Genomic DNA, 25078 nt, shown 5'->3' with positions numbered 1-25078 from the left:
TTTATCTTTTAACAATGCTTTATCTAGGCTCCATCTGGGCGCCCTTACAGTTCCTTTTAATGATAAGAATACCGGGTTGTGATCTGCCCAGACATTTGCCTCTATTTCAGCTTCTATCAGATCTGGTACTAAGTCTGGAGTTATCCAAACCATATCAATTCTAGACCACAACCTATGTCTATTTGAGTAAAAAGAGTATTAGAGTATTTGGCAGAAGATGGATTTTTGTGCCTTCAAGCATCTGCCAGTCTAAATTCCTCAGTCATGTTAGAGCAGGACTTTGGGAGTATCCTCCTACCCTTTTTTCCTTTACTAACATTCTTATAATCCATTTGTTTATCCACAATCGCGTTAAAATCTCCCATTAGACACATCATCTGGAAATCCACTTGTAGAAGTAACATGTGTAATTTTTGGTAAAAAGTCTCCTGATGATCATTTGGCGCATATATTGCCACTAAAAGTACTTTTTTCCATTTAATTGTAATTTCGACCATCAGAATTCTACCTTCCTCATCAGCAAGAATAAATTTAGGTTCCAGTTTTTCCTTAACATAGAGTGCTAGACCTCTTTTCTTTTGAGAAGTAGAAGATACAAACACTTTTCCCAGTTTTAAACATTCCAAAAGTTTAACACTTTGCTTCTTAATATGTGTTTCTTGTAAACAAATTATATCTAATTTTTGTTTTTGAAGTTGGGCGAAAACCCTTCTTCTCTTAACGGGTCCATTCAGTCCATTAACATTTAAGGAGAGGAACTCAATTCTCCCTTCTTTTTTTGTAGCCATATTTAAGAAAAATTATATAAATATATATGTATATATGTACATATACATATCTACTTATTTTTCACCTTTACAGCTCTACCCTTTCTCTTCTCCTTTGGGTCCAAAATTTGTACTTCTTGCTGTGTGTCGAGATTCGTTACTTCTCCTTCTTCTGAATGATACTCTGTTACTTCCATTGCTTCAGTACTTTTTCCTCCTTCTTTTGCAATGCCGGGTTCATCCTCTTCGAGCATCGATCTAAATTTTTCATAGAATTCTTGGGCTTTGAGAATTGAGTCTAATTTATATCTTACAGAGTTCCAAGTGAAAAATATTCCTTCTGGTATTAACCACCTGAAAGTAATCTCTTTCTTAATCAATTTTGTGGTAAGAAATAAGTATTTCTTTCTCCCATCTCTAACTCTCCATGGTATTTGTTTCAGAACCTTCACTTCTTGATGATCATCTCTCTTTAATGGTGCAGCCCTCAAAACATTGTCTCTTATAGACCTTAGAGAAAATTTGACATAAACTTCTCTCGGGAGTTTGTTTCTTCTAGTATAGCTTGAATTGACCCTACATATCAGGTCGATCCCCAATTCCATGGCTTCATTATCTACACCTGCCAGCATATTGGTCATGAATTCCCGCAAGTTCTCACTCTTCTCCTCTAATATATTCTGAAATCTTAAGTAATAAGATGCTTTTTCCATCTCTAATACGGTCACGGCAACCCATGTTGACTTACATGTTTGTTTAACTGTGTTTCTTTATCCACCATTTCTAGCTTTCCCTGTGTTTGCTGTAATTTTTGTGTATTCTGTTAGCTGAGTTGTTATCTCCTTAATAGAGTTATCCAATTTATCCCATCGCTCTTTCTGTTCACTTGACATACTCTCCAGCCATGTCACCATCGCTTCTTGAGAAGCTTGTATCCTCTCTTGGGATGCTTGCAAAGCTGTTAAGGCCATCTGTATCGCCAAAGTCGTCGTTTGCAATTCCCTTAAGCTTTTTGCCATCTCTTCTATCTTAGGTTGGTGAGTTGGGCTCTGAGTCGCTGAACAGGGAGCTGAGGAAGAGGTCTGTGTTTTCCTCATGATGAAGGTTATTCACCAAAAAGGAGAAAAAAAAATAGAAAAGAGAGGTGAAGGTGAAAGGAAGAACTAAAGGAAAAAAGGGGGAGAAGAAAAAAAGAGAGCTTGCAGTAACTCCAATATCCATCAGGTGTCAGCAGAAAATTGTTAGGGAAAAAAAAAGCTTGCAATAATTCAAATGTCCACTGAGTGTCAGCAGATCACAGTCTTCTCTAATTAGCCTGTCAGGAATTTATTTTGGCAGTCATCCAATTTTCCTTTTTTTTTTTTTTTTTGGGCAGAAGTCCCAGAAAGCTAATAGATGGCCAAGAACACGAAAAGTAACTTTCAACAAGTTATATTCTGGTATAGCTTAATTCCATAATTGTTACTTTAGTTTTTGCCCTTGAGGAGGTTTAAGAGACAGGATTTCAGCTTTTACACAAGCCTTAAGTCCTCTCGTGGTAAGGTTAGATTGCTGCGGGGGGGGGGGGGGGCTTCCTTCCTCCTTCAAAGGGACTTACTTTCTTTGTTCTCATACCAATTAGTAACAAGCACAGCTTTTTCACAAATAGCCTTCTAAGAAAGGAAAGCAATGCTCACCCAAGGATGATCATAAAATAGAGAAAAACGCTACATAATACAAAAATTTCTTGGCAGATATCCAGATATCCTTGGCAGTCCAGTAGAGAGAAAGATTTTCTATCAATCAATTCCACCTTAATTGCTCATTTTTTTTTGCCCTGGAGAGATTAGAAAAAGAAAGCCTTTTCTTTACTTACAAACAGCCCCATCTCTCTCCTTCATCTCAGTTGCTGCTTGCAGTTCTGTGAAAGGAGGGCTTCCCTTTTTTTTTCTTATATCAGTTACCAAAAAAAACCCCAGCGTTCTCATGGGTAATAATGTAAAAAAAAAAACAGAAAATAAATGTGTCCCAGTAAATCCAACGACAAATTCCTAATCTTCTGGTATGTCGGAAACTAATGGGAGGCTAATCTCCTCCCTGTGTTGTCCAGCTGAAAATGGCTGATTCTCCCCCAGTAGGCATGGAATTGCTGTTCCCCACCACCTGGGAGATTTCCAGCACTTACCTTCCGCCCCGACAGGGCTTAGATTGGGCTCACGGCCCACCACTGGACATTTACCAGCGTGATAACGACAGAGGGTCGTTAATCACGTCTGCCTTGTCTCGACGCCATTACCGGAAGTCCCCAAGCTTCAAGCCTTGCTGACTGCAATTCCACCACACACATTATTTTCTGCCTATTTGTGGAAGGTTTTTGTGCTTCGGTCCTCATTTGCACCTGCTGGAAGCATTCCACAGCTCCCCCTTTCCCTTCATGTGCTGCAGTGTGGCACTACAGCAGATAATCCCTGCGCAAGGTCACAGTCAAGCTAGAAAATCCTATTCAGGCTCTACCAAGGCCAATTTTCAGTAGCCAGCAGTGACATCAAAACAATCAATAATCCCTTCACAGGCACTGGGGGAAAATATTCGTCTCCAGGGGAAAGAGCTGCGTATGACATAAAGGTAATGAAATTAAGGTCACAACAACAGAGTGGGGGAAACCATGGGGAAGTTAGGTTCATAGCAGGATGGTGAGGAAAACCTTGATTATGCACCCGACATCTTCCACTTGGTCTTGCTTAAAGGCAACCCATCTTTCTAAGTTAATTCTATGCTGCTTTCAAGCAGCTTACAAAGACACAAAACAATCCTTTAGAAACAAACAAAATTTATCTTGAAAACCTTACAAAAAGCTCACAAGGACTAAAACTCCTTGAGCAGAGGAACCAGCACCACTTCAGAAAAGCAGTTTTACAGTCCTTCTCCGCAGAAATCAAAGAGCAAGATTTCCTTTGCTCAGCCATGAGGTAATTTTGCTGTCTCAGAACCACAGCAATCAAGAGTTTCTTTGCAGCAGCAGCTGTGCAAAAGGAGTACGAAGGAACGTCCCTGAGGTCTAGGAGCCCCGGCACAGGAAGCAGTGGCCACCTTGACACTGCCCTTGTGGCTCCAGCATATAGGGAACAGGCTGATGACGGCCAAGGCTGGCTCTGTGAGGAAAGGCTGAACACAGGCAGCAGCAGCACGACAGCTCACCAGGACAGCCATGTTCCTGAGGTGGTACAGGGTGGGGTGATGCCCCCTAGAGACATCCGGCCCATTCCTTCCTGCCTCTGGCCTTGGTCTCCTCCGTGGCGGTTCTGAGCTCAGAGGTGCCACCCTGCAGAACACCTGGCTGTGGCTGCACACCCCACCGTTTCATCATAAGGCTCATTGGAGGCTAAAGAATATGGCACAATGCACTTTGGAAGCCTCCCCCAAGGCCGACAAGGCCACGACATGCTTCAGCTGGGCTTGGGCTAACACCCAAGTTGCCACCAGAGGTCAAACAGTTGTTCTTTTCCCGCTCAAGCCAGCTTCTGCAACTCCTCCTGAGTAGGCATGAAGCGCTTTTCATAGCCGCTGAACATCGGTGGAGCAGGGGTTGTCGTCAGTGGCAGTGTTGACTCCTTTATCTCAATAAAGTCCATCCCTTCTGAGTATGGGGCTGAGCTCAGGCTCGGGATATTCTGCAAGAAATGCAGCGGAGAAACAGGGAGGCTCAGTAGCCCACAAACTGACAATAATTGGACTCCACATCTTCATGACAAGCAGCTCAACAGGCAGCAAGGCATCCCTAGGATTGCCACAGGTAATGCTTAGCAAGGCTTTTGAGTATCGAGGGGCCAAAGATGGACTGGCCTTCCTCACTGACAGGGATCCACAAAAATTGGCCCAGTTTACTGGCCAGCCAGTATCTGGGGACTCCGGTTGCTTCTTACCTCTTGGGAGGGGATCTGTGTGGTGTTGGCAGGTGCCACGTTCACCAGAATGCTGGAGGGATTTGCTCCTGGTGAGTGACTCTATGGGGACTGGTCACCTGAAAGCCAGTCTCCCCAGGCAGCAGAGTTAAGGCAAGAGCAACTGTTCCTCTGTACAGAGGCCTGTCTTAGCTCTTTGCTCTGCCAGCCCATCGTAATCCTGGCCAGTTCCTTGATCCAGGCAGATCATGTGATGGACTTCACCCTTCATTTATTTTGGTGCCCATGTTCCTGTGCCTTTAACAACCCAGCATTAAGAAATTAAGAGTGGTGATGTTTTCTACTAGTACCATCAGGAATTATTATTGTTGTTATTTTTATTATTCCACTGCATTTCTGTCCTGCTCTTTTCCCCTCTTGTGAGCAGCCAAGGCAGCTTACATGGCTACCTCACAACAACAACCCTTAAAATAGACTAAGAGTGCTGCATTCTTCCACATTCATATATTTAATTGTTTTAATGGATGAGAGCCCGCTATGCATTTGATAAAGCCTGCATGATGCTGCAATATGCATGTACTGTGTTATAATACCTTAAGGCTCTAAAGTCTATAAGATACTTTAGACTTCTATTCTGATAGGCTGCTCTTAAAGGAGCAGGTTCAAAAACAGGATGAACTTCATTACGGTTTGCAAAAAAATAAGACATTATAGAAGCATTGTAGTCTGCCCAGCAAATGGAAGCTCCATTCACTGAGGATTTTATCCTTTGATGGTTCATACTAGGATCATTTGCTTTAACTAGTAAATCAAAGAATCCATTAAACAATGGAAGCCACTTTTAAAATCAGCACATCCACAATGAAGGGGATGCAATACCAAGAGCACTTTGCTTCTGGTACATGGCAATAAAATGGGGTAAAGCATAAAATACTGGAGGCCACTTGTGGGACAGGGATGCTTCATGTTGAGACAGACTATATTAAGGTGCAATCCTAAGCATGTTTAGACAGAAAAAGGGCTACAAGACCCAGCATGTCCTACCTCTGTGCTGGATGTTGTAGGATTATCTAAACATACAGAGGATGGAGTCCTTACTACCTCCCACTGTGTTCACATCAGTTTATTTTTTGGGAAATAATTGGTAGTTTGCATAAAATTCCCACTGGAATCACTGATCAATGCTCTACTCCCAGGCTGGTTACACAGAGCAGTGTCTCCTCTCTAAGAAGCAGGCAGAAACTTTCTCCTTGGCAACTGAACAGTAGCTGCCTGGAAAGACTTGTGGCTCTTATCTGAAACTGAGCCCTCCACAGCTAGCAAATGGGTTGCAACCCTTGCAAAATTGCTGAACTGGAGTAAGGCCTCGGTTTCCAGTGGCAGAAGGGAGTTCTCTCCAGTCCAAACCAGCTGACTGGCAAGAACTACAACAGGTTGCAGTCCAGGAGGGCACCATCTCAAGGAAGGGGCTAGAGCCTTCCCACCCAGCAGATAAAACCACTCCCACTTTTGCAAAGAACAGCAGCAAATGCTTCAGAAGAGAGGGAAGGGCGGGCAGCCTGCCCTCCTTCCTCCTCCCAGAAGCATCTGTATGGTACACTCACATCCTGGTACTTCTATCAAGACCTTTTAAGGTCCATACCCTTTTAATATACAGAAGAAAATATCAGTGTGTGTACACACAACATGGATTCAGATTTAAGGGACTGGGCAATAATCACATTTATTGAAGAATATGACACGATCAATTCATTGTTCAACCAACTAGCATCTATTGGTGGCCCTAGTTCTTCTTGGGAACACTCAAATGTGAAGGCAGGCAGGCAGACAAGCCCGCTGTCTCCAGAAGCCAGATACTCCTCGCCTGCCTGCCTTCCCACACCCCACAAATAGGCATCCTTCTTGCAATGTGATTTTTTTTAAAGAAAAAGCCCACTCGCTTCTTACCATGCCAAGCACAATGTTTTGTCCCTCTGTCTTCTGGAAAACAGCACTGTGCCCAGGATCTGGAATTCTCCCCAAGCCACACTGAGCCAGAATCTTATGGCAGACACCAATGACCCTACAGAAGAGAGAGTTTCTACACTGGGCTGCCAGAGAACTTGGGGGCCGGAGGATCCAGGCCTCACAGAAACTGAGAGGACCACAGAAATTGGGTGAGACATTATATGACCAGTCCATGGTCCCCCTCCACCCCACCCATCCCCTTATCACCTACCGTCTGTACTTAATAAGCCCCACGACCGAAGCCATAATTAACAGGCATCCCATCACCAGTGTTACTGTCATGATGTACTGCCAATGGGCACCTGCCAGAAATCACAGGGACAGCACCAAGGTTACCCTCCTCACCACCCAGTGGCCCAGCTCCCCACTGAAGCCCCATCCCCAAGGAGATGGAGGAAAGATCCTGCACCTGGGGAGAACAAGGCTCTGTGCAGAAAAGCCACCCATACTCTTGATATTAGATGGACCTGAACCCAATAGCAGGCATCTCCCAGTATGTGGTTCTGGTGGAGGTGGTGTCTGTTTCTGTGCACACCAGCCACCAAGAAGCCTTGGAGCAGCTGCCAGGGTGGCCTTGCAGGGCTCCCGACACCAGCTCTTGTTCTACGGTTACAGTGCCCCATCAGGACCATCAAGAGCCCTCCTGCTCCAGGGCTGCCCATGATGCCTCCTGTCCACATGCCAACAGGCCTCACCTGCTTTACGCAGTCCAGCGTCCTGTCCTACCTGGCATGTGGAAGTGATGCTCTGGGCTGGCCCGGCCTTCCCCAGCTGAGGTGGAGCCAGTCATGCAAAACTGGTAGGTGGTCCCAGGAGTCAGGTCCGTGAACTGGTGGCTCTTCTCTGTAGCTGCAACTACTATTCAGAAATGAGAGTTTGAGCTGAGGTGGACACCAGTCAGCGCTCACCATCCAGATTTCACAGCATGCGTTTCATGCGATGGGGGGTGGGGGGGAGGAAAGGAGGCAGGAGCCATAAAGGTTGCGCACAGCAGTGACGGCGAGTCTGTGGATCGCCATTCCTGCTGTCCATTGCCCCTTGTGCTTGCATGTCACTTACTGGTCTTATGCAGCTTGCTGGTCACAGAGTCCTGTTGCTTCAAGTAGAGCGTGTAGTGGGTTATGTGCCCATTGCGATCCACTAAGGGAATCTCCTCCCAGGAGACATTACAGACTGCAGAGGAGATTCTTCTGTCCCTTAGTGCCTGAGGGCTGTTTGATGGTGCTAGAAAAGAGAAGCCCAGTGGGGTGCTGTGGCACATGGTGAAAGTGCGGTTTCATTTCCAGACCTGTCCTTTTTAGTAACTACAGTTAAAGCTCTTTACCACAAATACATTTCAGCACAGTGCAAATGGAAATGCTTGCTTCTGCACGTATCTTAAATGACTCATTTATTTATTCATAAAAGCTAAACATACATAAAATAGACCTAATTGTGAATAAACATGGCAAAAGACAACCCAGAGTTAAGTCGTTTTTTTCTGCCACAAGATGTGGCAGTGGACGCTAACTCGGAGTTATAAACAGAAGCTGGGACGCATTTGTAGAGGATGCAGCTCCCCAGGCCTACAAGGCACAAGGGCCAGATGCTGCCCCAAGTTCCCAGGCAGCGTGACTCAAAGGACCAGCCGCAGGGGAGCAACTGCAGCAATGTGGCAGCCGCTTTCAAGACCTGCCTGCGAGCTTCTCTTTAGGGCACCTGGCTGGCCACTGTGGAACAGGAGCAGACCCCTGGCTGCATCTTGCCACCCACCCAGCTCCTAGGTCGGAATCCCAGGCTCAGGAAGGCACAGCACACCTCACCTGCTGCTCTCACTAGCTCACTGCTCTCTACTGGGAGGCCTCATTTGGGCTGCTCTGGGCACTGGTGCCAGTACTCCCTATGATGGTGCTACTTGCTATTTGGGTCCCCTATGGCTACCTGGTCCTTGCCTTGCCCTTGGGGGCCTAGTGAAGAACAAAGAAATAGGTCTTTCCCTTGGTTTACAGTTGTTCCTTTCTAGTGCTCCAGTATTAAAATGCAGCTTTACTAGGCAAATGTGGCACACAGTATACAGCTGATTATACAATGCAGACTTCCTTTGCTAATAGAGGGAGCTACGTTGCATTGCTTAAAGGATGACTTAAATAAGGAGATGATTCCATGATTTAGCATGGAATCTTCATGCAAGCAGCAGAATTTTTGGTCCTTTAGCACTGGAAAACGAGGAATACCCATTTCCTCGAAGTAGGAGCAATGTCCAGATACATACTCGTATGTGAGGAATTGGGTGAGACTGAGATGATCACATGGATTTTATTACTTCAAAATACAGCTGGAAGGGACACTACACCTGAACACTCCCTGGTATCCCTCCCTCATGTTAACCGCACTTGTTAAAACAAGTCTAAAACACAGGTGAAGGGATCTCACCAAATGCATCAATGCCTCCCCCTTCCCTGTGCCCAAGGAGGATACCTTCTTCCTTGAAGTAGGCTCGTGTTGGGGCTGAAGCGCTGTTCCCATGAGAATGCAGAGCATAAACACGCACAAGATATGGCAGCTTCGGCTTAAAGTGACCTGTGGAGGCAGGGTGGGTGGGAGAGACAAGAACTGACAACCACTTGGAGGGGCTGCCACCGGAAAGCAAGGCACGCTGCACAGAACCTTCCCTGGAAGCATGCAGAGAATCAAGGCCCCGGCATTACTGGGGGCAGGCTGCCACAGTCCTTTTCCATGTCATGCACAAACTGGCAGGAGAAGTGCACGGCTTGCCTCAGACAATATGCTTAAGAGCATCTCTGTGTGGGCTTAATGAGTATCACGCCGATAGCAGTCATGAAGAACGACCCTCCTTTGGGGACTGTGGGGGGAGGACTCGAACCCTTTCCGTTCCTGCCACAGACCCCACACAACATGTGGTTGCAAAGCAGCTTGGCTGCATTCCACAGAAAGCCTGCACTGCCTCCAGCGGAAACTTCCTCTGAAAGGCAACCTTCGACAGGATGCCGGCACACAGCAAGAAAGTAAAAAGGACAGGAATGGCACGAGCAAAGTTAATGTCACTTCGAGGCTGGCCTACAGATTCCCTCTCTTGGCTGCCCCCCTGCTGCACCCTGCTTTGCCCCTCACCGATCAGCAAGGTGCTGCCGCTGCTCCCAGGCACGCGTGTCCAGTCCAACGCCTCATTCGTGCTGGGTAGCTCTTCTCTCCACTCAACCACGTACTCCTCAGGCTGCACCCACAGAGGGCTTGCGCTAGGCTTCCACGTCACACGGAAACCTCTGTCTTCTAAAGCCTGCACCTGGACGTCCTCTGGCCCAGGCAGTGCTGGGAAAAGGCCAAATGGTTTATCACCTTACAGAGCATTGCCCAGAGCTCTGACCACCATCCCCAACACATGTGCCATCCATTTATTTCAAAGGGACTTTTTGTCAAGGCAAACTGCAGAGGCAGGCCCCCGGTCCAGGAAAAAGCACAGCGGGGTCCACGGGACTGAAGCCTGTCCTTGCCATGCCAGGACCCTGATCTAGATCTGCTTGCTCCTCTCCCGCAAGACTGGCAATTTGTAATCAAACCACCAAAACCAAGCTACCCTCAAGGCCAGAACTACGCAGGAAAGATAACCTATCAAGATGCAGATAATCTAAACAAACCACCAGCCTAAGGAGGTATGGCATACTGTCATTCTTCATCACCTCTCTTTCTCTTAGCAGTAACAGGATTTCAGTATGTTTTGCAATCATTCATTGCTTAACCCCCCCCCCCCCAGCTCCTTTTGCCCCAAACCTTAATCCCCACCTCCAGGGTGCTTACTGTAAACTAGCCGGCTCCATCTGGAAGCCTGCAAGACATGCTGGCCCACCACTGCCCTCATCTCCAGCCTGGAGATGCCAAGTTGGAGAAGGCTGCTATGGACTGCCGGGGCCTTAAGCAAGCCTGGTTCCTCTTCTTCCACACCCTCCTGCACTCCCATCAGCCAAGCTCCTCTGGATTCCAGAGGTCCTGGATGTTCACAAACCCTCGCCTGGCTCTTCAGGAGCAGCGGGGCAGGACAGATGGGTTTTCATTTTTTTTAATTTAAAAAAAATCAAAACTTTATTTATATATAAGCATCTGCATATGATGTAGAAACTGAGTTATGTGGAAGCCACAACCTTTTGCATCCCCAGAGTGAGCTCATGTGGATCACATCCCGATTATATGCTTAACATATATAAGGATATTTTCTTAAAACTGGGGAGAAAACGGGCAACGGGAAATGAAGCACTCTTGTAAGTAGGCAGTGGCTCATGAGAGAAAAGGACCGTCTCTGCCACTGCAGGAAGCCCCGCAGAGCTTTGCCGCGCTTTATCAACCCTTGCCTGATTGCTCCAGGCTGAGATTGGCCACCTGCGTCTGCTTCACAGAGTTGCGTGCCGAGATCCAGGCATAGCCAGCAGTGGAAGGGAGGACAGCTCTGCAGCAAGGCCACGTGCCCTTGGTGATGTTTTGCCCATGGTTCTGGTAGCTCACTTCGTAATCGAGTATTTTTCCCTGAGCTGCCTCTGAGTCCAGTGCCTGCACAAGATTGGTGGACAAAGGCACTTGCTGTCAAGAAAGCGCTTATAAGAAAGGACCCGAGACGAGGGGCTGGGGGAAGAGAATGAGCAAACCCTGCAGACTCACAGGCATAAACGAACTGCCCTCCTGAGCAGGTTCTCAGGGCAGGCCTCATTCGTGTACACATCTGCCATTGCAAGCAGAGGTACTACTTGGATACTGGGCAGAGGGTCCCTCACTTTTAGCAAGCTGCACCACAAGGAAAAAATATCAACTATAAGAGCAACATGGTGCACTTTCCCTCAGTGTAAGAATGTCGTGATGGCTGCTGCTAAATGCTGGCAAGTGAAACATAAGCGGCAACAGCAACGGGGTTTTCTTAAGGACAGCAGAATGAGAGGAACCCTGGGTCCTTTTGACCTTAACACATACTTTAACCATTAACACTAGACTTGCCCACCACCCTCCACCAACATGGCATACTCTAGGTGTGTCTGACTACAATCCCATCATCTTGCAGCAGGAGGCTGGGAGTGGTAGTCCAACACCAGGTTGGAGAAGGGTGACCCGTGCCATCTGTTCTCTCACCCATAGGTCTGGTCACCCACTTCTCAGCTAGTGGACCTAGCTCAGTAAGCTTCTGGAAAATCATGGGGTCCCCAGGAAACAAGCCTGCACAGAAGCTGCAGGGGCCTCTGCGATCGGGCCTTGCAGCAGCCATGCTGCCCAGGCTGTTCCAAGCAGGAAGAACCGGTAAGGGGCAGCGGGAGGAAAAGGAGGACTTGGCAGATCTGATCCAGCAGGGCGCCTTCAGATCATCATGAGCTTGTCTCTACAGTGTTTTCATCTACATTCTGATACAGTCCCATGGAAACGGGTAGGGTCTATACCCCAAGAACAGCTGTGAGTGCTGTGGTGCAGGCGGGCGGTGGCTGTGGCTGGAACCCCAGGGCTCTGCGAGTCCAGGTGCAGGTTATGGTCAGGCACCAGTAAGAGAGGAAGGCAGGGGCAGAGAGGAAGGCAGAGTCCAGAAACACAGTGCAGGTGGATGCCAGCAAGGAAGAGCAGGGTCAGGAAGGACAAGGAGTAAGGAGCCTGGCAAGGTGAAATCAGAAAAAAGCCAGGATTGTCAGACCGAAGGCAAGCAGGAGTGATGGCATGGTCAAAGGAAGCAAGACCAGCATGACACAGCCACTGCAAAGACCCATTTCGCTGTGGAAAAGCCTTGTAAAGGGCCTGCCAGGGCTTCTAGCTGTACTGCATGATTGCCAGGCTCCAACCCCTGCATGAATCTGCAGGTACCTGCTCCTGGTCCTGCAGATACTTGCAGGAGAATCGCGCTGTTCACCACCACCAGGAGTTGCACCCAGGCTTCAGAACTGACAGCAGCGCATGGAAGGAGCAGGCCAGCAGAGTGTATCTTACCTTCCACAGCAGGAGCCGTTTCTGACTGTCCGAGGCGTCAACTGCTTGCCACACATCGACCTGACCCAGTGGAGCTGAAGGTAGTGGAGACACACCAGGTGGTTAGCGAGACATAACAGAGCTGCTGGACCATCTCAGGTGCTCTCCTGCTCAACGAACAGGGAAAAAACTGGAGCAAATTCCCTGAAAATGTTTTTAACTACAGTGGTACCTCACCTCACGAACGCCTTGGTTCATGAACAAATCGGGTCATGAACAAAACTACTGAAAAATTTTGACTTGGGTCACGGACACCGCTTTGTGTGGCGACCAAGATCGCAGCCATCTCCCCTTCCCCCCAGTGGGGAGATGGCCACGATCCCAGTTCCATTCGTGGAGGGAAGGCGTCTGTGATCAGAGACATGCTGCAGCACTAAAGACGGGTGCTGCAACGCAGAGCTGCGAATCTGCTTGTCATTCATGTAGCCGCGCAGTTGCTTTTGTGCAGGGAAGGCGTCCGTGATCAGAGGTGCATGGCTGCACTAAAGACAAGTGGATTCGCGGCTCTGCTTTGCTGCTCCCGTCTTTCCTGCAGCCGCGTGCCTCCGATCACCATGCCTTCCCTGCATGAAAGCAACTGCGATTCGTGATCAGAGGCATGCGGCTGCACGAATGACAAGCAGATTCGTGGCTCTGCTTTGCTGCACCCATCTTGAGTGCAGCTCTGATCCTCTGATCACTGATCGCAGTTCCATTCGTGCAGGGAAGGCATGGTGATCAGAGGCGCGCTGCTGCAGGAAAGACGCGAGCAGCAAAGCAGAGCCGTGGGGGAGATGGCCGAGATTCCGCCTGTCTTTCCCGCAGGAGCACACCTCTGGTCAGGCACACCTTCCCTGCACGAACGGAACTGCAATCGCAGCCATCTCCCCAACCCCAGCGCACCGTTTGCGCCCAACTCTCCCTCCCCCAGTGCGCCCATGATCACGCCCGTCTCCCCCCACACTCCCCAGCGCGCCAGGATGACGGGCGTCTGCAGGGATGCCAGGCATGTGCAGGGATGCCAGGCGCGATCTCGGTCATGCTGGGAGGGGGCGGGGAGATGGCCGTGATTTTTGTTGTTGTCACTTTGCTTAACGTTTTTCTGATTTAAAAAATGATTACAGAACGGATTAACCTTATTTACATTGAACCTTCTGGGGAAATTTAACTTGGCTCATGACCAATTTGGCTCACGACCAGAGTCCTGGAACAGATTAAGTTCGTGAGCCAAGGTACCACTGCATATGGAAATGTTACACCTGGAAGAAGCATGAAGATGCAAGAACTCCGATACCATACTTTTTTCTCTGACAGACATCAGGCATACTCAAGAATTGGTATGTGCTGGATATCCAAAAACTTAACTGTCAACTTAGAGGCTGTATAGATCCAGCCCAAGATACTTTCTGATCATAATCTGGTGAAAGAACAAGTCGGAGGAAGAAGATGAAGACTGAATGATAATCTTTTACCACAAGGTATTTTGAAGGTGGAAAAAGAATAGGAAGAATTTTTTAGACTAAATAATACAAGTGATGTCTCTACAGCAATGATATGTGAAGTCAGTAAAGCATATATGAGAGGATTTTTTTTAGCAATAGCATCTAAAAAAGAGAGAAAAATTAAAAAGCTCCTGGAATTTATTCAAATATTATATGATCACCATAAAGAGTACAAGACAAATCAAACTTAACTGAACTTAGACAATTAAGAAATGAACTAGGCATGATGGAGACAGAAGATGCACAAAAGAAGTTGAGATTTTTAAAACAAAAACATTTTGTACATGCAAATAAACCTGCAAGATACATAGCATATTGTCTTAATACAGAAATGGAAAGAAGATCTGTAACAGGGGTGAAAAAAGATAATGAAATTACATATGTTGAAAAGGAAATTCATGACCAGTTCACTAGTTTTTTCATACTTATATAAAAACACTAACTTCAGAAGACAGAATGGAGCAGTACATAGAAGAAACATGTCTTGAAAAATTTACCTCTGAGCAGAGGAAAGTACTGAACGATACTATTACTATTCAAGAACTATCACAAGCTATCAGAAAATTAAAAAAAGATAAAGTACCCAGTCTGGATGGATTCACTGCTATGTACCACAAATGCAGTGATGGCAAAATTAACTAATTATGTGAACAGAAGACCGATTTAAGAATTTAATGAAAAATGGAAATTCTATTATATCCAGTATAATTTAAATGATATAAAAGGAAGTGCGTTAAAATATTGTTGGTGATTTATAATTGATTTGAAGTGAATGGAAAATTTGTCAGTACAGAGAACTATAGTTATTCTTTTTTGAGCTTCAGCAGAGTACTGATTGACAGAAAGATAGACATTTCTGGTCTCCCTGGAAATATGCAGGTTATGAATGCATTGCTTTACTTGTTTAAAATCCCTTGGCAATTTTATTTCACATTCTTCTTATTTCTGTATCTTATCTATTTTAAGAAAACAATAAAAATTAAAAAATAGGGGCAAGACTATCACCACCACCACTACTTTGCATTTCAGAGAGAACAAAGGGTGGAATGGAACCCAGAGGATGAGGCTCCGAGGCTACGGTTCTGACCTGTCAGGGCCAGCTTCTTCCAAACAGAGGAAACAGAATCATGGAAGCCTACACAAGGCATTCTGAAAACTCAGACTCTTCACACATTACATCTTGTAGCTGTACACCCAAGATTGTCCGGCAGACATCTTAAAATGTCAGCCAGTGTGGTGCAGTGGTTAAGAGCATGGCACTGGGACTCAGACGATCTGGGTTCTAGTCCCCACTCAGCCATGGAGCCAACTGGGTGACTTTGGGCCAGTCACAGACTCTCAGCCCAACCTACCTCACAGGGTTGTTGTTGTTGTGGGGATATGATGGAGGAGGAGATGTAAGCTGCCTTGAGCCCTTTGTAGGAAAAAGGCAGGATATAAATCGAAAAATAAATAATATAAATATAAATATAAATAAATAAATAAAATGTAAGATGTGAATGAGACATTGACCAGGCTTCGGCTGTGATGCTACTGCATCCAGAAAATGAGTTTCTGCTTCCTCCATGATGGTACCTACCAGCCTCAAGAGTTCGGAAGGTTCGGGCAGAGCTCCATTCACTCCAAAAACCTTCGTTTTGGAAGCATCGTGCCTGCACCTCATAGGACGTGAATGGCTTCAAGTTCTCAAGGTAGTGGCCCTCCTGGCCTACCTCATCCTGATGCAGCTGGGGAGGAAAATAGACATAACTATTATTTTTGTATATATGACCTTTAAATAAGGCATTTCAAAAAATCAAACAGCTCACAAACCAGGCAACCCTCCACACACACATATGCACAAACCTAGTCCAACAAAGCATCTCCATAAGAATCCATCTGAATGCCAACAGGCATTACAGGGCCTATGGACATTTACCTGCATGTATGTCTCAGCAAAGTCAGTGGGGCTGATTGCTCAATAAACATGCACAGGCTTGCACAGTGTGTTGCTTAACTTCCCCTGGGAATTTGGCTCCCACCCCAATACAGAGCACCACAGGCTCAAGGGACACTCCCCCTGGGCAGCACAATGGGCAGATGTCTGAAAACATGCGTCTCACAGAGGCGCCCTAGTCAGAGAGCCAGAATGGGTTATAGCTCCCTGCTGAGCATGTCCTCAACCCATTGAGTCTCTTGGTGGAAGACACAAAATGGCCTTAACAGTATCAGATCTATCCAGCCAGAAATTGCTCATGTGACAAGCCTGAGAACAGGTGGGGATGGGAGGGAAGTCAGACACAGAAAGTGTGTGTGTGCATGTTTATGGATGCGCGCGAGCACACACATGCACTTTTAGACTCACATAGGTCCAGTCTTGGTCTTTGGAGACCTTGTACCGAAGGGCACAGGTGAGAGGTTCAGATGAATTAGGCGTCTTCCAGGTTATTCTAGCCCCAGAGGAATCACACTCCGTGGGGTCCACGAGGTCCACATCTGGTGGAGGGGGTTTCACTGGAAGAGGCAAAATAGAGAAGAGACTTTTAGGCATGAAAAGCTGTGCCTGGTACCACTTGGAGGCAGTCACTAACTGCCTCCTCTAGCTAGGAGTGGAAACGTGGGCCTGCAGAGGTATGACAGCAAGTGGGCCAGGGCTCTTTCAGATTAAGGAGAAGGAGTCCTTAATACTTATCCACCAGGTTGTCTAGATCAGCCTTTCTGAAACTGATGACTGCCAGATGCTTTTGACTACAATTCCCAGCATGCCTAACCATTGGCCATGCTGGCTGGAGCTGGAAGCTGAAGTTCAAAATATTTGGTGGGCACCAGATTGGGAAAGGCTGGTCTAGAGCCTCTTCCAAACCCTCTGCACCTGTTTTTGCTAACCGATCTCATCCAGGCTGACAGTTATTTTATTGGACGTGACAGTCCTCCCTGCAGTTTGAACTTCCAACCAGATGCTGTACGTGTCGCCCTTCCTCAGCTTGTTTCGTGCAATCAGCAACCAGTTCTCTTCACTCTGAGACTTCTCTGAATAACTCTGTTTAGGATGGCTAGAGAGAGAGAGAGAGAGAGAATGAGAAATTTTAAAAAATCATAGCAGCTTACATAAATCAAAACCAAACATTTGCTGCTCCCTAATTATATATCTGCATTATATATCTATATCTGAAGACAGTCCGAACACTTCAATTGGTGCAAAATAGAGCTGCCAGGTTGCTGACGGGGACGGGGCGTTATGCTCACATGACTCCAGTCCTCCGTCAGCTTCACTGGCTTCCCATTGAAGCCCGGGCCCAATTCAAGGTGTTGATTATGACCTATAAAGCCCTAAACGGCTTGGGTCCTGGCTACCTGAATGAGCGCTTATGTCCGTATATGCCCGACCGCCCTTTGAGATCTGCGGGAGAGTCCCTTCTCCGGGAACCCTCCATGAAAGAAATTAGGAGAGTAAGTACTCGGAGGAAGGCTTTCTCTGCGGTGGAACCCAACCTACGGAATTCACTCCCCAAAGAGGTCCGCCTGGCACCGTCGTTACTGGTTTTTCAGCGCCAGGTAAAGACCTTTTTATTTAAACATCATTTTAATTGTTAAAACATATGATCTGGCCAGGGCAACTTCTTCTTCCTTCTCTTTCTCCTCCTATATTTTTATTTACTTATTTTATACTGATAATTTTAATTTGATATTTGTAAATCAAGGTATTTTTTGTATTTTTTTATTTAATGGTAATTTATTATGTACTATTGTATTTCAATGTATTTTATTGTGTTGTAAGCCGCCCCGAGGTTTTGGCAAGGGGCGGCATAGAAATGTTATAATAATAATAATAATAACAACAACAACAACAACTCATGACTTAGCATGCTATTCCATATTAAACTTTCCCACAAAACCTTACATTCTGCAAATGCTCTGTAGCAAGATCAGAACAGTGCATACACATTCATTTATACAGAAATGAATGTATTGACATATTGTACTTTGCATGTTTAATTGTATTTTGAGTTTAGTCTTTGTGAGTTTAGACTGCCTAAGGCAGGAATGCACAATTTGCAGTCCAGAAGCTGCATGCCCACTGAGCACAACCGCTCTGACACCAGCACCCCTCAATTTTACCCCTGACACCAATTTCCTCATACAGGAGATGGGCTTCCCACTGCTGCTGATACTGGAGATCAGTGTGGCCAAAACAAAGGGCAGGTGGCAATATGTTGTTGGCACTCCAGCAAAGCACTCAAGAATGACAGGCACATATAAACCCTTAAGACTGAAGCAACTGACTGACCGACACCTGGAAAGTCCACCTTCTGTTCAACCCAAATCCCCAGGGTTTCTGAGTCTGGCTCTACACAGGGTTCAGTAGCAGAGGTACTTGGCTTACAATTTTAGGCTCTCGTAGTGGAGTATACAGATGGTGTGAACACCTGGAAGGTCCCGAATGGACCAGCTGCAGTTCATAACGCTGGGCACTTTTGACCAATAACATTGCAGATTCACAGCGACATCTGGATCATCTGTAACAGAGACAGGGTCCCAGTCAGAATGATTGTAGCCAGTCTATTATCAAAATCCATGGGAAGGGACCATCGTTGAACAGAAAACAATGCTGCCATACTTCACTTTCCATAACAGCCTTGCAAAGTCAGACCACTGTTTTCACCCACATAGAAGGGGGAAGGGCCAACACTGAGAGATACTGGTCACCAAGTGAGTCGATGTTGGTCAGAGCCAGAGCCAGAGCCAGGGCCAGGGCCAGAGCCAGAGTTTCTTGGTTCAAAATGTGATACACGGGGATGAGGTTTGAAGCAAGGCACTCTAGCTCATATCTTTCAACCACAGCACAACAGCCCAGCCCAATCCTACCACCTCTTACTCTTATCTCAAGGCAGTACCCAGCACAGCACGCAAAGGGTGTGCCATCCCTGCGATCAACTGTGTGCTGCAGTCAGGAACTGACTGAGGGGACCCCAGAAGAGCGTACAGCAGGGTTGGACAAGGTGGAGAACAGGCTGGTTCTCTGCTTCTGCCATCGTTTTGGCAGTTCCCTGAAATCCTTCCCCACCTGAACCAAGGTCTAGTGCAGGGACTGAGAAGCACCTGGATTCTCTGGATGCTGTCAGCCTTCAGATCCCACCAATGCCTGCCCACACAGACAACAGTGAGGGATGAGAGGATCTGCAGGCTAACAACTTCATCAGCTTTAGATGCCCTGCAGAGACTTTGGACTTCCATTCCCATCATACCCAGGCAGCACAGCCAGGAGACTGGAGTACAGCCATTGTCTGATTGATCCAACCAGTTTCCTAGAATGACGTGCAAACTCAGACCAACGTAATGGTTAGCAGTAGTTAATCCACTGGTAAGCAGCTGTAGTTGAGTTAACTAACGAACTTCTTTAGCCCTTAAACAAGCTATCAGTCCAGGTTCACAGGTCATACTCACAACCTTTGACTGAATTGACTGGAGGTTGTTTATTGCAAGTGGAAACACTAGCACACTAGACAATCCAATTTGCTGCCTCTTCTGTCCTTAAAATCTGCGGGCGATATTCCCATACAGTCTCCGTGCTTGCTAGCTTTTCTTGAGTGTTGCCCCTGACACTTTTCCTCATATCTTTCCACCAGCTCCCTCTGGTCCATGGTCTTCTCTTCCCTCTTCCTTCAGCTGCCTTGCCTCTGGGCTCTCCACCCATTAGCTTTGTGGGCCCTATTTTAGTGCAGCTTTCTAGTCCTGGGCCTGCCCCATGCAATCACTTTATTCCACAATCTACATGTCTTTTAACCCAGGCCAAACAAACAACCTCCCCTCCCCTCCCCTCCCCTCCCCTCCCCTTCAAAAAGATGGATGGAGAGCATTCCAGTGCTGACAGCTTTGTTCATTTTCAGTGAAATGACACCAACTTGGCCAAATGGTGACAGAGGCATCATTATCATAAGCACAAGACGATAGTCACAGCCCATGACTGAGGCCTGTAAACAGGTAGGCAGTAGCAGGCAATTGGACAGAGCCAGCAGCAATTGGAGCTCTTCGTACTACCGCCTATATTCCGTTTTTCAACCTGGTTTTGAAAACAGGCCCAATGGGGCTAAGCCTTAGGATGAATTAAGCACTCAGGTCACAGCTACAAAGGCAGCCTCCAAGCCTCCATAATGTCCACCATTATGGTTTGATTTTTTTTTGAAGGTACATGGCGGGGCCTTCAAGTCAAGGCACTCAAGTCAGCACGCTCCTCTCGCTGGGAGAATGGGGGGAAGTGGCGACCTCACTGTCTGGCTTGGTCAGTTAAAACCTGTTACTCCCTGGTGAAAAAGCCATGTGGTTGCAGTGGCCATACAAATACCCTGCCAAATGGGAGAGCCACACAGACGCCATTCCCATGCAGCTGCAGGAGTGCACAGACTGGAGAGGATGGGGACACAATTGTGAAGGGCTCTGCTGAGGAATTTTGGAGACAGGTCTGTTGGAGAGAGGGGACAGGCATGGATTCCTTACCTTCTTTCAGTCCCAAGGCCATTAATGCCAGAAGCAGTAGCCATGCTGCATTCCACCTGCACCTCAAGGTTCCAGTTGTGCCCTGCATTAAAAGGCAGCAAAAGATGGGTAGTAGGAAGCCACCGACAGCACTGAATTCAGTGCCAATAGCTCACCAAGTGTACCTCAAATATACATTCATGCTGGAATAATGCAGTGGAAAAGTACTGAGCCTCGGAGGTGCTAAATTAAATCAAAATTATTACAGTTTAAATCATGTATAGTAAAACATGAAATAAAGCTTTATAGAGTCCCAAAATTGCTGGTGGGTGCCATGGCTCTGCCACAGGAGAGCTGCTGGCGATGTGCATAGGTATGCAGCGCCTGCAGGGGCCCATGATGTGTGCATTCACCACTTCCGTCCATTCTTTGTTCCCTTAAGCAGGAGTTCACTATTTCTGGGTAACCTTGATAGTCACACATTGCTTCTAGAAGCCACTGAGGCTCAGCTTTCTCATTTCCTGTTCTGCAGAGGTAACGTGCATCCTTTTTGTGCCTGCTGCAAAACAAAGCATTTTTACTAGAGATGAGCCATGCCCAGGGTATGTGCGTGGATGTGCTATGTGCAGAGACGTCCACCCATGGCTCTCATGCTGTGTCCTAGCAAGACACCTAACATGGTATCATTTTGAAAGAGGAACTGGTTGCCTCCTTGTGCTGCAAAGTGCTTCTTAAAAGTAGGTGGCTTCCGTAGAGAAGGCTGTCTCTGCAGATTACCAGGATTAACTTTTTGAGCTTAACTCTGCTTAAGATCCCAGAAGTACAGCAAACTTTGCAATAGTGTGGACTAGGACTCTGGATCAAAATTCTGCTCAGCCATGAAACCCACTGGGTGGCTGTAGACCAATCATCAGTTCTCAGCCCAATCTACTTTACAGAATTGTTCTCAAGACAAAATGGGTGGAGGAAAGGAGAACCACGAGTCCTTTAGAGCAAAAGTGGGATATTAAAAAAACAATAATGAGTTCGCAGTACTTGTCATTTCACAATAAGAGAGGCGAGAGAGGTGAATAAGCAGTCCTGACCATGGTTAACATTACCATGGCCAATTTAAACTATGGTTTGCAGTTTCACTTAAAAAGCACACTTGTTGTTGCTAGTCAGTCTTAACAAGGATGTTAATTGTTAGCCACATTCACATTTTTATTTATTTATTTATTTATTTATTACATAGAATGGTAAGTCAGTCTTCTGGCTTACTGTGAATGAGCATCAAGCTGGTGCATATTATCTGTTCACACTCCCCACCTCCTTCTGCCAATTTCACTAGCTAAACAACTAACTTGTTAAATTTGTTAAATAAACTAAAAATTTTATGTTGTTTTGCTTTCATATTGTCCAAGCCTAGTATCATGGTTTGTTGCTACCAGACAAGCCAAAAATTTGAAACAAAAAACAAATTGTGTTTATAATCCTGGTTTCTAACAGGAACAACACAAGATTTCCAGGTTCTCAGAGCAAGCTAAACATTTCTGGGTTGTTTACTTGGTGTTGTTAACAGGAAAAGCCAAGAAGAAGCCAATGGCTCTTGCACACTAACATTCAGCTAAGCTTAGCATTCTGTGCAAATGCAGCCATTAAGATGTAATGCTTAACAATGATTAAGGAGACCAAGTCAGAAAATTATTTTCCTTTTTGAAACTGTAAACCCTTCACAGAATCGACTGCAGCCTCTTGTGCTCTTCTGGTCTCAAGGCGCCTCAAAGCTGGGGCAGACTCAATGCTTTCAGCCAGATAGCTGTGAAAAGTCCCCTACCACCACCACCCTGCAAAAAGGCTTGACCAAACTACTCAGCCAGGTGATTGTCAAAGGCTTTTGAAAATAAAATGGGAAGAGGAGGTTTCAAGTTTTAGCCTTCAGAAGAGAAGACGGAGAAGAGATATAAAATCTCATTTCAAGTTACTTGAAAGGCTGTCACAGAAAGGAAGGACAGGATCTCTTTGCAATCATCCCAGAGTGCAAGACACAGAATAATGGGCTCAAATCACAGGAAAGGAGGAATTCTGGCTAGATATCAGGAAAATTTTCCTGACTGGTAGGACAATACAACACTTATTCTTTCAAGGGTCACCTTGTAGGGCTTTGTTTCTGCTCCCCTCATCATCTTGCCCTCCTCTGACCCTTGTCCAGGTTGTCTGTATCTTTCCTAAAATGTAGTACCCAGAACTGGATGCAGAACTGCAGATGAAAGAGGAGGTCTAACCAGTGGTGAGTGGAGGGGAGCTAGTACTTCATAGGATTTGGAAGGAATCTCCTGACTTGTAACACTGAGCCGAGCATCCTCCATCTTGTAATTATTTATTTGTTTTATTTTTCCCTGGTGCAGAATTCTTCATTAGTCCCTGCTAAATTCCATTCTCTTGTTTCTAGGCCAGCACTACAACATATCAAGATTACTTTGAATTTTGTTTCTGTCTTCAGGGGCACTTAGTTATTCCCCTCAATTTTCTGTTATCTGCAAATTTTATAAGCATACCCTGCACTTCTTCATTCACATAATTAATAAAAATGTTGCAGAGCACTAGGCCCAGGACTGAAACTTGAGGTACCCCACTTGATATCTCTCCCTAGTTTGAGAAGGTGCTATTGTTAAGCACTCTTTGAGTTCAATTCTGTAGCCAACTGTGGATCCATGGTAGTTATTCCATCTAGCCCACTTTTAGGTAGCTTACTAATCAGCATATCATGGAGCACTTTGTCAAAAACCTTGCTGAAGTCAAGATAAATTATGTCCACAGTCCAACAGGGTGGTTGCCCAATCAAAATATGGAATCAGATTAGTCTTGCAGGATTTATTCTTTTGTCTTTAAATGGCCTGCAAACCAGATGGAACCCCCCACCCCCCATTTGTGCACCTTTTGGCTGACTACAGACTTGCTAACTAACAATGTACTCAAAATAGCAGAGTCAGGAAACAAACAGCCCAGGGCCCCATAGGGCCTGGAGAGGTTTTGTCTCCAAGAGGGGTGGAGGACAGCAGCAGCGGAATCTTGGCTCTCCTGTTTCCCAGCTGGGAGGGATCTGTGCACCAGGGAGAATTCCTGCAGTGAGGAGTCCCCTTAAAGCCCCTCTCCTCTTCCCAATCCGGAGGGCAAGCAGAGTACTGTTGTTGTTGTTGTTAGTCACGAAGTCGTGTCCGACCCATCGCGACCCCATGGACAACATTCCTCCAGGCCTTCCTGTCCTCCACCATCCCCGGGAGTCCACTTATGCTCACACCAACTGCTTCAGTGACTCCATCCAGCCACCTCATCCTCTGCCGTCCCCTTCTTCTTTTGCCATCTATTGTTGCCAGCATTAGGGTCTTCTCCAGTGAGTCCTTCCTTCTCATTAGGTGGCAAAAGTATTTGAGTTGCATCTTCAGTACTAAATGTTTAATCCACTGCAAGATGCCCCTAACCGGTTCCAGCTGTGCCAGGCTAGGCTTTCCCTAGTTTTGCTGGGTCGCTGACATTCAATATACAGAAGGGTAAGTGGAGTTCAGCTGGGTTCCCCTGCCCAACACAATTCCTCACTCTTGTATTAGGGTAATTTTTTAAAGCCCACACATTCTCCTTTAGCTGCCATTCCTGCATTGCTCCATTCATCAGGGATCGGATATTTTGAACTAACTGCATCGAATGCCTTCCAGCCTAGGAAAAAATAACTGGCGCAAAGAAACTGGCGGAAACATGGCCCCAGTCCCACCGGACCTCTCCTTTTGCTCCAGGCATCTTATCACCTCCTTTCACACACGCACATACGCGTGCCCCAGGCACACAGACCGAGCAGGTCGATCACCCTCCACTGAGCGGGTGATCACCCTCCACCGCAAACCACATCCAAAGTTCCACGGCAAGATTTAGGACCAGCTCCTCCTGGGGGAAATCCGAGGCAGCAAAGCCACTGGAGGGTCGCACCCTCGCATCGCAGCATCCGATGCAAGGCAAACGGAAGACGAAGCCGCTTTCCTTCGGGACGGCGGCTGGCTGCTTACCCACGACCTCGGCCTGCTTCCTTCCATGAGCTGCCAGCGCTCGATCCCTCGCAGACTTGCGCCTTCCTCGGTGTCCCCCGCAGGCGTCAGCGGGGCCAAGCGGCTCCCCGGTTCTGCTAGACCGAATGAAGAAGTGCCTCGGTCCGGTGTCACCCAGTCCGCGCCCCGCATCCGCCAGCAGTCGGCACTAACGGAGCCGCGCCGCCGTCGCTGCCGCGCAGCGCCGGAGGCAGCCCTGCGGGGGGCGTGCTAGCAGCCGGGGCGAGCTACCTCCGCAGGAAAAGGCCCCTGTCTTCCGTCCGCCTTTTCTTGTGCTCATAGCAGCTCATAGCAGCATAGAGAAGAGCAGCCTGCTTGGCTCCCTCCCGCTCGTTTCGAGAGGGAAGGGAGCGGACAATCCTGAGGAATGCTGTGGGGATTTTCCGCGGCGGAGGAAATGGCTGTGACTCACGCGCGTTGCTTCCTGC

General features: G+C 46.9%; 1 protein-coding gene across 3 annotated transcripts; it reads right to left on the bottom strand.

The window, feature by feature from the left end:
• Positions 1-3559: 3559 nt before the first annotated feature.
• IL27RA (interleukin 27 receptor subunit alpha) lies at positions 3560-25068 on the bottom strand. 3 transcript variants are annotated; one of them, XM_044443515.1, is made up of 15 exons: positions 24612-25068; positions 20596-20677; positions 18485-18617; positions 16987-17153; positions 16466-16614; positions 15701-15848; positions 12602-12675; positions 10999-11194; positions 9767-9964; positions 9113-9214; positions 7715-7879; positions 7382-7513; positions 6867-6957; positions 6596-6710; positions 3560-4417 (listed from the first exon to the last, which is right to left on the bottom strand). In XM_044443515.1, exons 1-15 carry the CDS (start codon positions 24780-24782, stop codon positions 4256-4258), a joined length of 2085 nt encoding a protein of 694 aa, XP_044299450.1. In that variant the 5' UTR covers positions 24783-25068; the 3' UTR covers positions 3560-4255. The 3 variants fall into 3 exon arrangements, with proteins under 3 accessions (XP_044299450.1, XP_044299451.1, XP_044299452.1); XM_044443516.1 differs by having other exon boundaries at positions 7382-7510; XM_044443517.1 differs by lacking the exon at positions 9767-9964 and having other exon boundaries at positions 24612-25067.
• Between the last annotated feature and the right edge of the window lie 10 nt (positions 25069-25078).

The sequence above is a fragment of the Varanus komodoensis genome, unplaced genomic scaffold (assembly GCF_004798865.1).
Source record: "Varanus komodoensis strain SLA01 unplaced genomic scaffold, ASM479886v1 scaffold42, whole genome shotgun sequence".
Classification (NCBI taxonomy): Eukaryota; Metazoa; Chordata; class Lepidosauria; order Squamata; family Varanidae; genus Varanus; species Varanus komodoensis.
Note: the sequence above shows the minus strand (reverse complement) of the source record. Positions and strands in the feature narration are given on the sequence as shown.